Below are 13,839 nucleotides of genomic sequence, written 5' to 3' on the forward strand. Positions count from 1 at the left end.
TGGCCCTCCGGCGACGCTTTCTTCACGGCTCATTTCGGCTCGCCAAAATATGTAACCTTTGGGTATGGACGGGCATGTTGACATGGAACGACGCACCGTGAGACCCAAAATGAAAAACCTTCACTCCTTTATTTATATACAGGCGTAAATATGCATGGTATTGTGCGTTGCTACTGTACCGACAATCTTTTCATCTTACAAGATAGAATAAACGTGCAGTAATAATACACACAGACACAGACACACACAAAGACACGCACACACGCACACACACACACACACACACACACACACACACACACACTATTCGTATCTGATATCTGCTTTCCCAATACAACTGTATCTCTAACACGCTACGACACCATACATGTTTATATTAAAAAGTTTATAACAAAATTATTTCGTACTTGATATATTTATATTTGTGCCCCTGCATCACAATTCGACAAATGTCGTTTTGGGCAGATTCTGAAAGAGCAGACTCTAACCTTTAAAATGATATATAACTCAAATTAGATGGACTCTCTCAACCTGTCTAGATATTGGAAAGAAAGCACATACTCTGGAAAAGGGTGTACTGGGAAAAGAGGCTCCAAAATATAGAGTGTATTCAAGCACTTAATCTTACCCAGCCGTGCTACAGTTGTAGTTTTGCAATGAATGGGACGAAAAACAACAACAACAACAAAAAACAGCATGTAAAGCACATAGCAAGAAACACTGAAGGGATTATCAGATTAAGCTGAGCATGCTCTATCGACACATTCTGCCGCTAACTAAATAATACCAACTTTTAGAGCAGTCTAAGCACCATCTCTTCAAAAGAATGAGAGTTGAAAGTGAAGGGTGTGTAAAGGATTTAAAAGAGGCATTCAAGACATACATATAGTTACTCTATTCTAACAAAAAGACCAGTGGTCTAGGAAAACTGCTAAAAACACTATTTTCATTCCTTTTATGATCCCACACTTTAAAATAATGTAGAATAAGTCACATGCTTCTTCAGAAAATATAAAAACTCGAGATTGACTCTGGTGGCCCTTTTCACGTATTTTGAGTCCTCCTATAAAATGAGGGCGTGCGACTCTTTGATAGGTTTGTGATGCATGGTCACATACATTTATGAGTAGACAAAAAAAAACAACCCATGAGATAAATGATAAGAATGCACATAACTTTCCGTTTCTGCAATGGAAAATTGCTGCAAAATGTTGTTCTTACACTACCTAACAAATTTGACGGAGTCAAACTGTATTTCGTTCATTTCATTCAGGTTCATCAGTCATATCAGCTCCGTTGGGACCAAGATTCTGTGCAGCAACATTCCGGGACTGGTGAGCAAGCAGCGGGAATTGTGTCGGGACTACCCGGACATCATGCTAAGCATTGCCGTGGGCGCCACGCAGGGCGTGAATGAGTGCCAGTTCCAGTTTAAGAACAACAGGTGGAACTGCAGCACCCCCGATCGTGACACATCCGTTTATGGCAAATCCGTTTTGAAAAGTTAGTGATCTGACCGCTTGTTTTGGTTACTATTTACTACAGAAGTTGATTACAAATGCCAGGAATAAATATTGCCAATTCTATAAATGCTTCTTCTATATTATTGCAATAGTTATAATGAAATTGGCTGTAATAGTAGACACAATGATTACAACAAGGTGGAAATACATTGAAAATAAGCAGAAGAAAAATGTAAGTAACGTGTCTCTTCACTGACCACTTAATCCAATGTAAAAAGCACAATTCTGGCTCAACTATCTTCCATGGCACCCATATTCACAATAATATTAAATATCACTTTCGTCATTTGAAAAGCTGAACGACTGTGAATACTGTTCGAATTCTGGCGATGTTACGCCCTTCTGCCATTCAATTGTCGAGTTTTATTTCAATTTCCTGCAGTAATTGGCGCAAATGTTCCCCTAGAATTAAAGAAAAAAAAACTGGTAATGGTTGAATATCGACTCCCACGCGCGAATTCGATAGAAAAATGCATCAGAAACGACTGAGGACATCAAGATTACTTCATTATTGTTTGCCAGACGAGACACAACAGAGTGGGTTCTAGACTACAAGCTGACACATTTCAATTATCTATCCTCATCTCATCACACTTCATTTTGTTCACAGTTTGTTAGAGTATATTGAAGCTGGGAGAGAAAGAAGGCCATAGCAAAATTTCGGAGGAGAGGAGACGAGATTGGGGGAGGGGGTGGGGCTGAGACCATGTAAGTGTCATTGTAATAAATGGTGTTAAAGCACACTTGACTCTTTGCCGCACAAAGATTTGGCGGCTGACCCAGGGTGACGAAAATAACCGCTCGGTTTTTCTTCTCGTGTCGGAGAATGTTCCATTGACGGGGATTGACAATAAGAACACTCGAGAAGGCACTCGAAAAAACAAAAACGCTGGCTTTACTCTCTTGTTGGTCAGTCTTCCTTAAAGGGACACACTGAAATGCCAAGTAGCCATGACGTACCGGAGTAATGATAGTTGTATGCATTACTAAAGAGTTGAAGCTACCATGGTCCTTGGATATGCTGTAATTTTTGCAATTAGCAATAAAGATGAAATGGTACATGAAATGACAAGTTTCGAAACATCTGCGGCACAGATTTTATTAAAGTTGGATTATCATAGCACTACAGGAACAACTACATGTAATCTTAAATCTTTCTAACATCACGAAGCAAACAATTACGACAGTTATCATCATACTTCTTCATCTTTAGGAAGAATGATGAAGAAGTATTTTGTTTCTCGTTGTTTTTCAATTCATGCCAATTATACTTCCATCCAACAGAGGGTATATATATGTTATCAAAATATGCATTTCACACGTTGTATTGTTTTAACAGTTCGTAAGAAAATGTCACAATGTATAAGATAAAAAAAATATATATATATATGCACACAATGTACATATGAATGTAAAATGAGAGAAATAATACATACTTTGTTTCACATGTTAATATTAGGAAATTGGTATTTTATTGGGTGATTAACCATGGACTTAAAGACACGCCTCCCTTTAAGAGTAAGAGAGAAGTGTACCAAGGCGAGACATGACACATAAAGGACATCTCAGCATGTGATCTAAATGACATCGATTGGCTAAAAGTTCTCCTTTATCATCGCATCAATGACACGTCAAACGGGATTTCTAAGTCGACTTAGATAACGCCATACTACTCACGTGACAATAATTATTCTCTCTCTTTATCTTGCTTTCTCCCTCTGAAAAGGAAATAGATGTCCTGGAGTACATTCACTATCGATTTGCAATCCGTTGGAATTAAAGGTTAGAAAGAAAAGGGGTGGGGTAACGCGCTCCAACAAATGTGCCGATCTTCTGCTCGCAATGAAAAAAAAATAACACCAACATTATTGTACAAATTGATAATTCATCTTCCCAAGGCAAAGAAAGGTAGCTCATAATAATTGTAGGTAAAGAAATCAAAGGAAATACACAATCACCAAACATCTTGCTCTATCCAATACAGATTGATTCATAGTTTGATAACGATTAATCCATAAATGTTAAACGAAATATTTTGTCTCAAAGTCTTCTAGAGAGAACTTTTACATTAATCATGTTGATTTTTTGACAAACCTGATAGTATGACAAAGGTATGATAACATCAACATGACAACAGAAAAAAATATTAACATTATGATATGACAGATCTTCATCAGTTGTCTCCATATGTGCATATATCGTTTAACTGCTCATATATATCTTAACAAATATGTTGAAACTTAAGAAAACAGTGGGACTCGAACCTGCCATATACTACGAATCCCACGGGTTCTTTTTTTTTTTCGTCATGCTAGTAAAAATATAGATTTGCAGTTGCAGTCTTACAAATCAGCTTGCATTTGTACGGAGGGAGATAACTGATTAAAATCTGTCAGTGAACATCTTCACACCCCTCTGCTATATCTATCTCTTACTTGCATTATTTAAGATATTAACATTTTTAAGAAACTTATGTCATGCCGTAAACTGAAAAGTTGGTTAGTAGCCTGCATGACTTGTTTTCATCGTTCCCAAATTGCCCCAATATTATTGGCGAAATATCTGACTACGTTTCATCTCTTTGCTTGGTCCCGGACGCATCTCCTCGTGACTCCTTGATTCCGATCGATCCATTGACGAAGAGCAAAGGGTGCAGGAGCGAAACGCTTTCACGCTATTTACATAATAGCCCTTAATTTCATCCGACTGTATATAGGAAGCAGGACACGACGATTCGTAATGACATCCCATGCGATATTTGAGGCCCCCTCCTTAGCTCACATGTTCCTTTCTTCCAGAACCTCTGGAACAAACGTGTCTTCTCCCCGCCGGGGTGGTGTATTGATCCACTAATGCCCTGCCAGAAAGCGAATGCTGAATACAGTGGGAGGGGTTGGAGACAGGAGAAGAATCGGTCTCTTTCACAACCTACCGGAGGCTTTCCTCTAAAATCATTCACGCCTCGGTCACTGTTTGGCTCCTTTTCCCCCCTCCTTTCGTCTTCATCACAGTTACTCGTCGTTGTCCATATAACGTGTCGCTTTTCATGAGAGCACGCCTACTCAAACTCAAATTTCACGGGCCGATTGACGAACTCAAAAGGCGATAAATAAGTAGCCAACTTTAACAGGGGTAATTACAGCAGCTTCTGCAAAGCGGCTTTGCTAGATTCATGACTAACCGAATTTATCACGACGGTGGCAATTCCACAACGGGCGCTTTTCGATTCATACTCCTCGCTATATTACGATTTGTTTAGTGTAATGTTTAGACGGAGTGGGAAGAGCGAGATTGGGGAGGAGCAATCCAAACAACACAAGTCTACAGTTATCTAAATGCTTGATCTGGTTTAAAAGTCGATATGTCGTTGCAGAAACTCTTGTAGGTTTTACTTCTCTCAAAGCTATTGCCCAGTAGTTTCCTCCATTAATAAACATTTCAGATATTTTGACAACCAGCCAGAAGGGATATTTTCGCTGTTCAAAATAGTGATAGAATCAATGATAATGACTGTTGTTTGAATATTTATTTGTTTCTACAGAGAAAGCTGTCCATCATTAAAGGGGTGGTACAGTATTGGTGGAGATGAGAATTGGGCTTTTAACTTTTTGCGAGATACCAAGAAAACACTTATGATATAGTACAGAGCATACCATTTTAAGAGGAATTCAAAGTTTATTTGATGAAAATCGGGTTTGGAATGACTGAAACATCCAAAAACAAAGTAAAACAAAGTGATCGTAATAAAGTGTGGGTCCCACACTTTATTAGAATCGCTCTGTTTTAGATATCTCATCAATTTCAAAAACCAATTTTCATCAAATAAACGTTCAATTCCTCATAGAATTGCATGCTCTTTCATATTTCATAAGAGGTTTCTCATTATCTCACCAAATATGTTAGAAACCTGAAATTAGGTCTCAACCAAAACTATACATCCCTTTAAGCCATCTCATATTCATTAACCTCGACTCATTTCAATTGATCAGCATAGTAATTACTACACCTTTCAGCATTATTCGCCTGATTCATGTATCTTATTATTAACCATCTATCATCATTATCAGTGTCAGTATCATCACTGCTTTTACACAAATCAATAAGCATACGTTTGTTTAGGATTCAACGTTTGATATGATTTGGGTAGCTTCAAAAAAGTATTGGTTATGAACGCTCTGCAGTGATATCGAGAAATACAACACACTTATGCTGCATATGCTCAAAACGTAGGCATACTTTGAAGAGTCATTTTTTCAGTACACTTTCCTCATTCATATTGTCAAGATAGTAAATAAGATGTATACATAATCTAAGGTTTTGAATCTGTTATAACATCATATTTATGAGCATTGATTTTCCAAATATCCAATATCTTGTGAACTCTTTAAAAAAAAAGGCAGATTATTTACGTCCACTATACTCCTGTCATCAGCGTACTTACATACTGATTTCTGCATATGACTGTATGGGCAGTTCCGACTGCAGGGAACGAATGGAATCGACAAAGACAGACAGACAGACACATTATATGTACAAAATCACAATAGGAGAAAGAGAGAGGAGAGAGAAAAAATGAGGAGACAAGACAGATAGACGCACACAGATCATTACACACACCCTAACACACGCGTTCTTGTAAACATGCAGCCTTGGGCCTGTCAGTGCGTGTAAGGAAACGCGAAAGCAGTAAGTGATCAAAGAGCGCTATCCATCAGTTCTGCTATGAGAGAATCGAACATGGCTAACATCTCGAGTCCATGATATTATCGGGGAGTCAAACATTTTTACCGCATTTCCTGTCTTCATTTCATTTTGACATCAATAACCTTGTGCTGTCGGCGCATTCAACTCATGGACACACATCTCTTGACTCTCAATGATCCCCCCTCCCACCCCCGCCTCCTTTAAACCGTCTACTCTTACTCCCCGTTCCCTCTTTCTCTCTCCTTTTCTTCATGCTCCCACCGAAAATTTCACACCCTGTTGATACTGGCTTATGCCAGTCGCGGGACACTCTTTTTCATGCATGAGTCAGACTTCAAAAGGTGGGCAATTACTGTCTTAACTGATTTGTAGGAAAGGAAGACGAAGGTGGAAAAGACGAGAGTAAAGCGGGGCAACATTTCGCCTGAGGGGGACAAAAGTTGATCCTTTCTCTGAGTCTACCGACTCCGAGGGCTGAGAGGATGAAAGTGCCCACCCATGGAAGCCATCGGTTGCCATGACTACCGCAAACTCTCCGGAGTAATGAAAACACGGCGAGGGTGAAGGTATTATGGTAGAAGTGGAAAAGAGGAGAAGAAACAAAAGTATGGGATTGTCAAGCGATTAGAGAGAACGAGAAAATTTTCAAAAAGTAGAAAGTAGATCTGACATCGGAGCAACGTGTGGTCTTTCTCACCTACGCGATTTGTCCGGAGACACATCAAAAGGTCAAAGCGATACAGGAAGATGCATTCCTGTTTGAAAAAAAAAAAGAAGATGTAAAGACATGAAGAGAGAAACGATTTTGCTGCAAGGGGGGATAGATTTTAAGGAAACAGTTCACAAATGGAAGAGATCGCGATGAGATTATAAGGGAAATGGTGTACATACACAACAAAGCGATCTTTTTTTCTTGAAGCAAAGATTGTTTTTGCTCTTCTTTTTTTTTTCTTTTTACTTGAGGGCGGTTTTCAGTCGAGAGAGGGTAGGACGTCCTCATGTTGCTGTATCAAACAGCGTTTAGGGTGCGCTTTAGGAGAAAAAAAAAAACCGAGATCTTTGAACCCCTTTCGGCCTTGGGGGTGATCGATTGGAAAGAATTTGAACGCACTTCCTGCATAGTTTCCAGATTTATGAAAGCTGTGTAATTATCAGTTTTATTTCCCTTTTGCTATTAGTCACCAACAAACAGAAAAGTTCACCTTCACAAAAACTTTAAAGGACAAGTTCACCTTCATAAACATAAGGATTGAGAGAATGCCGCAATATTAGTGGAACACATCAGTGAAAGTTTGAGGAAAAATGGGACAATCGATGTAAAAGTTATGAATTTTTAAAATTTTTGTGTTAGAACCTCTGGATCAGGAGACTACTAAGGTTCGTGATGTCATATGAGTACAACAGTATAAAGACAATGTAAAGAAAATTCAACATATTTTCACTTTTTTCGCATAATAAAAGAGCACTTGACTTGCCTCCTTCTAAAGGCAATGGGAATAATATTACCCATAACATATGTCAGTTACGAGTCAAGTGAATGTGTACTTTTTTCAAAAGATGAAATTTTGTGAAATTCTCTTTATATTTTCCTTAAAGGGACTGTACAGTACTGGTTGAGGTGGGGATTCATGTTTTGAACATTCCTAAGTGAGATAATGAGAAACCTCACATGAAATAAAAAAAACATGTAATTTTAAGAAGGATTCAACGTTTATTTGATGAAAATTGGTTTTCAAATGGCCAAGATATCCAAAAAAGTGATAATAATAAAAGGCGACATGCCACACATTTATTAGGATCTCTTTGTTCACCTTGTTTTTGGATATCTCAGCCATTTCAAAACCGATTTTCATCAAATAAACTTTTGATACCCCTTAGAATTGCATGCTCTTTGACATCTAATAGAGTGATTTCTGAATATCTTGCAAAATGTTGAAGGCTAAATTTTCACCTCGACCAGAACTGTACACACCCTTTAAGCTGTTGTACGCATGTGACATCATACACTGCAGTAGTCTTCTCATCCAGCGGTGACTGCACAAAAACTTCAAAAATTCATAACTTTTGAACAGATTGTCCGATTTTCCTCAAACTTTCAATGATGTGTTATACTAATATTGCTACATTCTCTCAATCCTTATGTTAATGAAGGTGAACTTGTCCTTTAATGGAGTGTCTTTGAGTTATATACGTAACGCACTTACACGGGCGCGTGCGCACTCACACGCACACCCACACAACAAAAACAACTACAAGAACAAGAACAGTAACAACGACAACAACAGCAACAACACACACACACACACACACACACACACACACACACACACACGCACACACACACACACAGAGCTCCTCCACTCTCTCTCCTCTCTCTCTGAATGTGTGTGTCATGTGCATGTTCCCAATTTATGTGAATATCGGCAACACTATTTAAATCGATTTTGTGTCTCTCTTACTGCCACACCTGAATGAAATGATTATCACAGTGTGCGACAGATTAACCCTAAAACCTGCATTCACAGTCCTTCATTAATGTCTCCAAGACACTAAATGCTTAGTTTCGTATCAAACATTGTCCTTACAGTATGTCATTCACCCTGTCTGGAATTATTCCATCGTCCCCCCCCCCCCCTTATACAAGCATAACAAGCTAGTAATAATTTTTATGATATTCCATAATTATACTCTTTCACTATTGTCTTTGCGCAATCTCGAAAGGACAGGCCCAGCTTCTTTTGCAAGTACGTTTCCATTTCGATATCTTTATTCCCTCAGTCCATCCCTGCTGCTATACTCTCGTTTTGCCTCCTCGTTCCAATGCGTTTTCATTCATGAATGAACATTAATCGACCGCAAATGACCTTCGTCAAACGCCCTCTCTAGTTCTGAAGTGGCAATCATCCATTTAAGTCGATCGATGCGACAATGAAAGTCGCCAAAGAGTTTCAATCCGATTACCAGCTCATTAAACAGTTACTTACGTCCTTGCATATTCAAGGGGGGGGGGGGGGGGAGGGGGAGGGGAAGGGGTAAGGGTCTTTCTCCATAAAACACACCCGTCCTCTCTGTCCTTCTCTCTTCCCGTCCCCTCTATCATAAATATACCCATATAAATGCAGTGGCGGTTTCAGGTGTACCAGGCGCGAGCCTTCTCTCTTTTTTTTTTTTTGTTAAAACAAAAGAAAATAGAAATAAAATGGGGGGGGGGCACCCCCTTTTTAAAATTTTGTAAAGGCGCCTACCCTTTCGGAATTCGTGGATGCGCCTCTGTTTATCTATTTAGGTCTATATCTGTAAAAGATCTGTATAATAATACACATGCAAATATGTCTATATATTATAGATGCACGATGTGTGTTTGTATGTATTTATCTTACTAAATGCCTTGTGATTTATTGTTTCTATTCATTTTCTTCTCCGTACCTCTATCGATAGAGGGCAGCAGAGAAGCCGCCTTTGCATACGCCGTTTCCTCTGCCGGCGTTGTCCACGCCATCACGAGGTCGTGCAGCCGCGGAGAACTGCTCGACTGCGCATGCGATCCCACGAAGAGGGGCAAAGACACCGACGAGCAAGGGGTCTTTGACTGGGGCGGTTGCAGCGACAACGTCAAGTTCGCCATGGACTTCGCCCGCAAGTTCATCGACGCCCGTGAGAAGAAAGAGCTCGACGCACGAGCGATGATGAACCTTCATAATAACAAGGCGGGGAGACGGGTGAGTGTATATTATAGGCATATTTCATCTTTAAACAGCCATTCAATGTACAAAATACAAAAACAAAGGACAAACTATTGCATTTCTACGTGTCACTTTTTGTCAAACAGTAATGTCGGCCAAAAGGACGTCAGCTGGTTGGATGAGAGGGTGATGTCATCCCCCAAAGTATGTCTACCTTTGACTTTCAATTAATTATTCGTGTTGTCATTATCATTATTTACGTATACGGATCACCACTGCCTTTTTTAAACAAAAGAAAATAATGTGAAAGTTCCACAGAATTCTTCTCTTATGAAATATTCTCATGAATCTTTCACTGCTGTCTGTATGTCGTCTGCTCGTCGAAGTCGATTTGAACGCGGAGCTCCCCCTTCCCCGGTCGTCTACAACCTTATCATCTCTCAATCGCCAGCTCCTACAGTTTTTATACGTACAATATTGTATCTATTACGGAATGAGGGAAATCCTGGTGGGGCAACAACATGTCACATATTCTGACACCGAAACAAGTCACCACCACTAATCAAACTTAAAGTAATGAAAACGTTATTCTTCCCTCGCCTCCTCAGACGGCATGTCCCAGCCTCGAGCCATCTTGACTTCTAACGTGGGCCGAACAGGCCACACCCACTTGTGTACCAATGCATATTCATGACATATCATTATCATCATAATCTTATCGCTATTTACCGTACGCAGTCAGTCCGGCGCATCATGAAGCTGGAGTGCAAGTGTCACGGGGTCAGTGGCTCGTGTTCGCTGAGGACGTGTTGGCTGGCTATGATGGAATTCAGAAAGGTTAGTACAAAGGTCACAAACCTTGTGTGTCACAGCGAAAGGTGATTACGGTCAAGGAATTCACCCGTGACGTCAAACCATAATTATGAAAACATCAAACTTTGGTTAGTTAATTGATGATCAAAGGATCTCGTTTCATAGTGACGTTAAACATTTAATATACAACTTCAATATGCATATCTTATACAGATGTCAACATGCACGTCTACATAATGTATATACAAAAACAAACATTGATACATATGTATTGTATAATTATATTTTGATATGTATGCTTGACTCATTATGTTAAGGCGTGTGGTTTGTGCATTGATGTGATGTTAGCTATCATGACAGCTGGTAGGTTGCTCATACTGAAGGTTTACAAAGAAAAGGGAATAGTATTGGTGAATAAAGACCTATCCGCGATTCTACGTTTATTCCTCTATTTCCATGTCGGTGCCACAAAATACCTTTTCCTTCATCACTGGTCGAGCTGCAGATTCTCAACACAGCACAGAGTGCCACATTTTATCCAAATCCTCCTCTCCCATCGCTGGATTCTCTACTCGATGGCCTCTTTTCAAAATGTGTCAGAAAGAGGTTGCCGTCTCTTTGTTTCCAAGGCAACACTGGATTTTTGTTTGAAAAATTCCACTCCCGTTTTACATATAACATGCCAACAGATAAGAGTTACTGAAGTAACTGGCTAGTGAAGGGGGGGGGGGGGGGTAGAGATGTTTTTATGGATGAGGAAGACCAAGGTTGAATTTGACGACATCGGGGAAAGTCAAAGAGATGTAAGATTATGTCATCCTGTGTTTTTCATTTCCCCTTCTTTATTCTCATTGGAAATGAAGAGAGTTCTTTATTTCCTGGCGTAATCGTTCATTCAATATTTGCAAAAAGCAGTCCACAAGTGAATAAAGTATACTGATGTTGAATTTATGGACAGATTTATCTCAATGAAGGAATACACGCGTAAACCAAATATGACATTTGCCTCAAAACACAAAGACAGACTCAATATCATTAGCAAGAAAAGGAAATTCCACCCCTTGTGCACTTCATAGTCACTCCATGCCATTAACAACGACGGTAAGGTAAAAAAAGAGAGAAAAGAACAAGAAAGCCTTCAATTTTGGAAAAGAATCTAGAAGATGTGCACTTTTGAAAATGCTATTTAACATGCTCACAATTGAAAGACAGCAATAGCGTTATCGATAGTAACGTATCACCCACAAGTTCATACATAGAAATAACAGACTATCAAAGTCAGTAAGTAACTATTCCTCAGTTTTACGAGTCCTTATTGCTTTGTAGGACAGCTTGTTGTTTTCTTGTTTCGTTTATTTCATTTCCAACAGCTAGACATATGTGACCCTGCTTCACAAAACCAACGAATAGTCACCAGACATGGATTTTTAGTTCAGAGCAGATCCTGAAAGAGCAGACTTTAAGCTTTATAGTGATAACTTCAAATGGACTCTCCTAACCTACCTAAATATTGGAAAGAAAGCACACACTCAGGAAATGTGTGAACCGAGAAAAGAGGCTATGAAGTACAGGGTCTATTCAAGCGCCTAATCTTTACCAAGTCGTACTAGCAAACAATGAACCCTCATACACGATACAATATTATAATGATTTCAAGACAAGTACAGAAAAACAAAATGGTTGGAAATGGAATGTGAAGCATTCCTGTCAGTGGAATTAAATTCTTTTCGAATTCATGTCAGTGAAATTGAATTCTTTTGGAATTCATGTCAGTGAAATATTAGATTTCTAAGTAAGATGAAACTCGTATTTTTATTCGATTGACACTTTTTTTTTAAAGTTTACTTGCGCTTCCTGCTTGAGAGGGCTAGAAACAATGTATATGTATATACACTCGGCGGGACTATCATCACGCCGACTTTCATATAACATTTTAATTTCATGTTGCCTTTACCGTCCAGGTCGGTGACTACCTGAAGAATCAGTACCATGACGCCAGCAAAGTCAACATCAATCAGGAAGGAACCGACTTCTTCCTTGCCTCGCCGTCGACGAAGACGAAAAAGCCTTCGAAAGTTGACCTCGTGTACTTGGAGCGGTCTCCCGATTATTGCCGGCAGGACGCCCGCACCGGTGAGTTTTAGTACAGAAATTATGTTACAGCCTCGTGGAACGTCGTCTAAAGATGTGAACTCTCCGCCAACACGAAAATGTCTGATTCATTTACATGACACAAAACTGTAGATAACGGCAACTACATTTACTTATTAACAAAACGACCATCAAGCGCTTGGCATCACCAACATCTGTCATCTTATCTTTCATCTTTTTTGTTTTCATTTTGATTATTTTTACTTTTATGCGCAGTTCTCATAAAAGGCTGTTCAATACAACAATGTACAATCGTTACTAACATAAATAATGTTTACATTTATTACTTGTTTCTTTTTGTTACCTTGACAAATGATAAGTGCTTGGATTCATGTAAACACAATTCTTTTCATAATAATAATAATGATAATAAAAATGATAATAATGATATTATAATAATAATGATAATAATAATAATAATAATAATAGTAATAATAATAACAATGATTATTATCATTATCATTATTATCTATTATTGCTCTTCTGATTGTACATCCCGAGCTGTATTGTATTGTGTTGTGTTGTATTAATTTTCCACATAGAATGAACATGAAAATACACAAACCATAATCAAACAGTATTAACTTGAATACGGCTGAACTGCTCAGCTGTGTGTGCTCTGCTGTTCTTCCTGGGGTGTCTGGTAATACTCAATTCACATGTATATGAAGGCGGACTTGTCCTTTAAAGTTGAACTATATTCCCGTACCTTTGTTTAGTATCAGACCTGTTGGAACATGATAAACACAAGCACATACAGTACACAATACAGTAAACTTATGCTTTATTATTTGTACTACCGCGTTGATGTAAAAGTTATCCGTATCTCGAAACGATTTCCGAGGTATCTCCGAAGAGAATGTTCTATTTCTTATTTTTAAAAGTTCAGTCCAAAAATTTCTCATTGGAATCCTACACAACTTAGCCTGTCATTGAGAGTTGAAAGTATTTAGAATATGATATGA

At 38.8% G+C, this 13,839-nt stretch overlaps 1 protein-coding gene across 1 annotated transcript in view; it reads left to right on the top strand.

Annotated features, from left to right (window-relative positions):
• The window catches only part of LOC139743423 (protein Wnt-2b-A-like), a 29,069-nt gene that overhangs the window by 14,299 nt on the left and 931 nt on the right, over positions 1-13,839 (top strand). Inside the window, exons 2-5 of the mRNA XM_071653906.1 lie at positions 1,274-1,503; positions 9,666-9,946; positions 10,649-10,747; positions 12,685-12,856. Of these exons, the coding sequence (XP_071510007.1) occupies positions 1,274-1,503; positions 9,666-9,946; positions 10,649-10,747; positions 12,685-12,856 (782 nt within the window). The remainder of the gene's footprint in view (positions 1-1,273; positions 1,504-9,665; positions 9,947-10,648; positions 10,748-12,684; positions 12,857-13,839) is intronic.

This window comes from Diadema antillarum, unplaced genomic scaffold, assembly GCF_040938485.1.
Source record: "Diadema antillarum isolate AM-2024a unplaced genomic scaffold, OU_Dant_1.0 seq00001077_RagTag, whole genome shotgun sequence".
NCBI classification, from domain to species: domain Eukaryota; kingdom Metazoa; phylum Echinodermata; class Echinoidea; order Diadematoida; family Diadematidae; genus Diadema; species Diadema antillarum.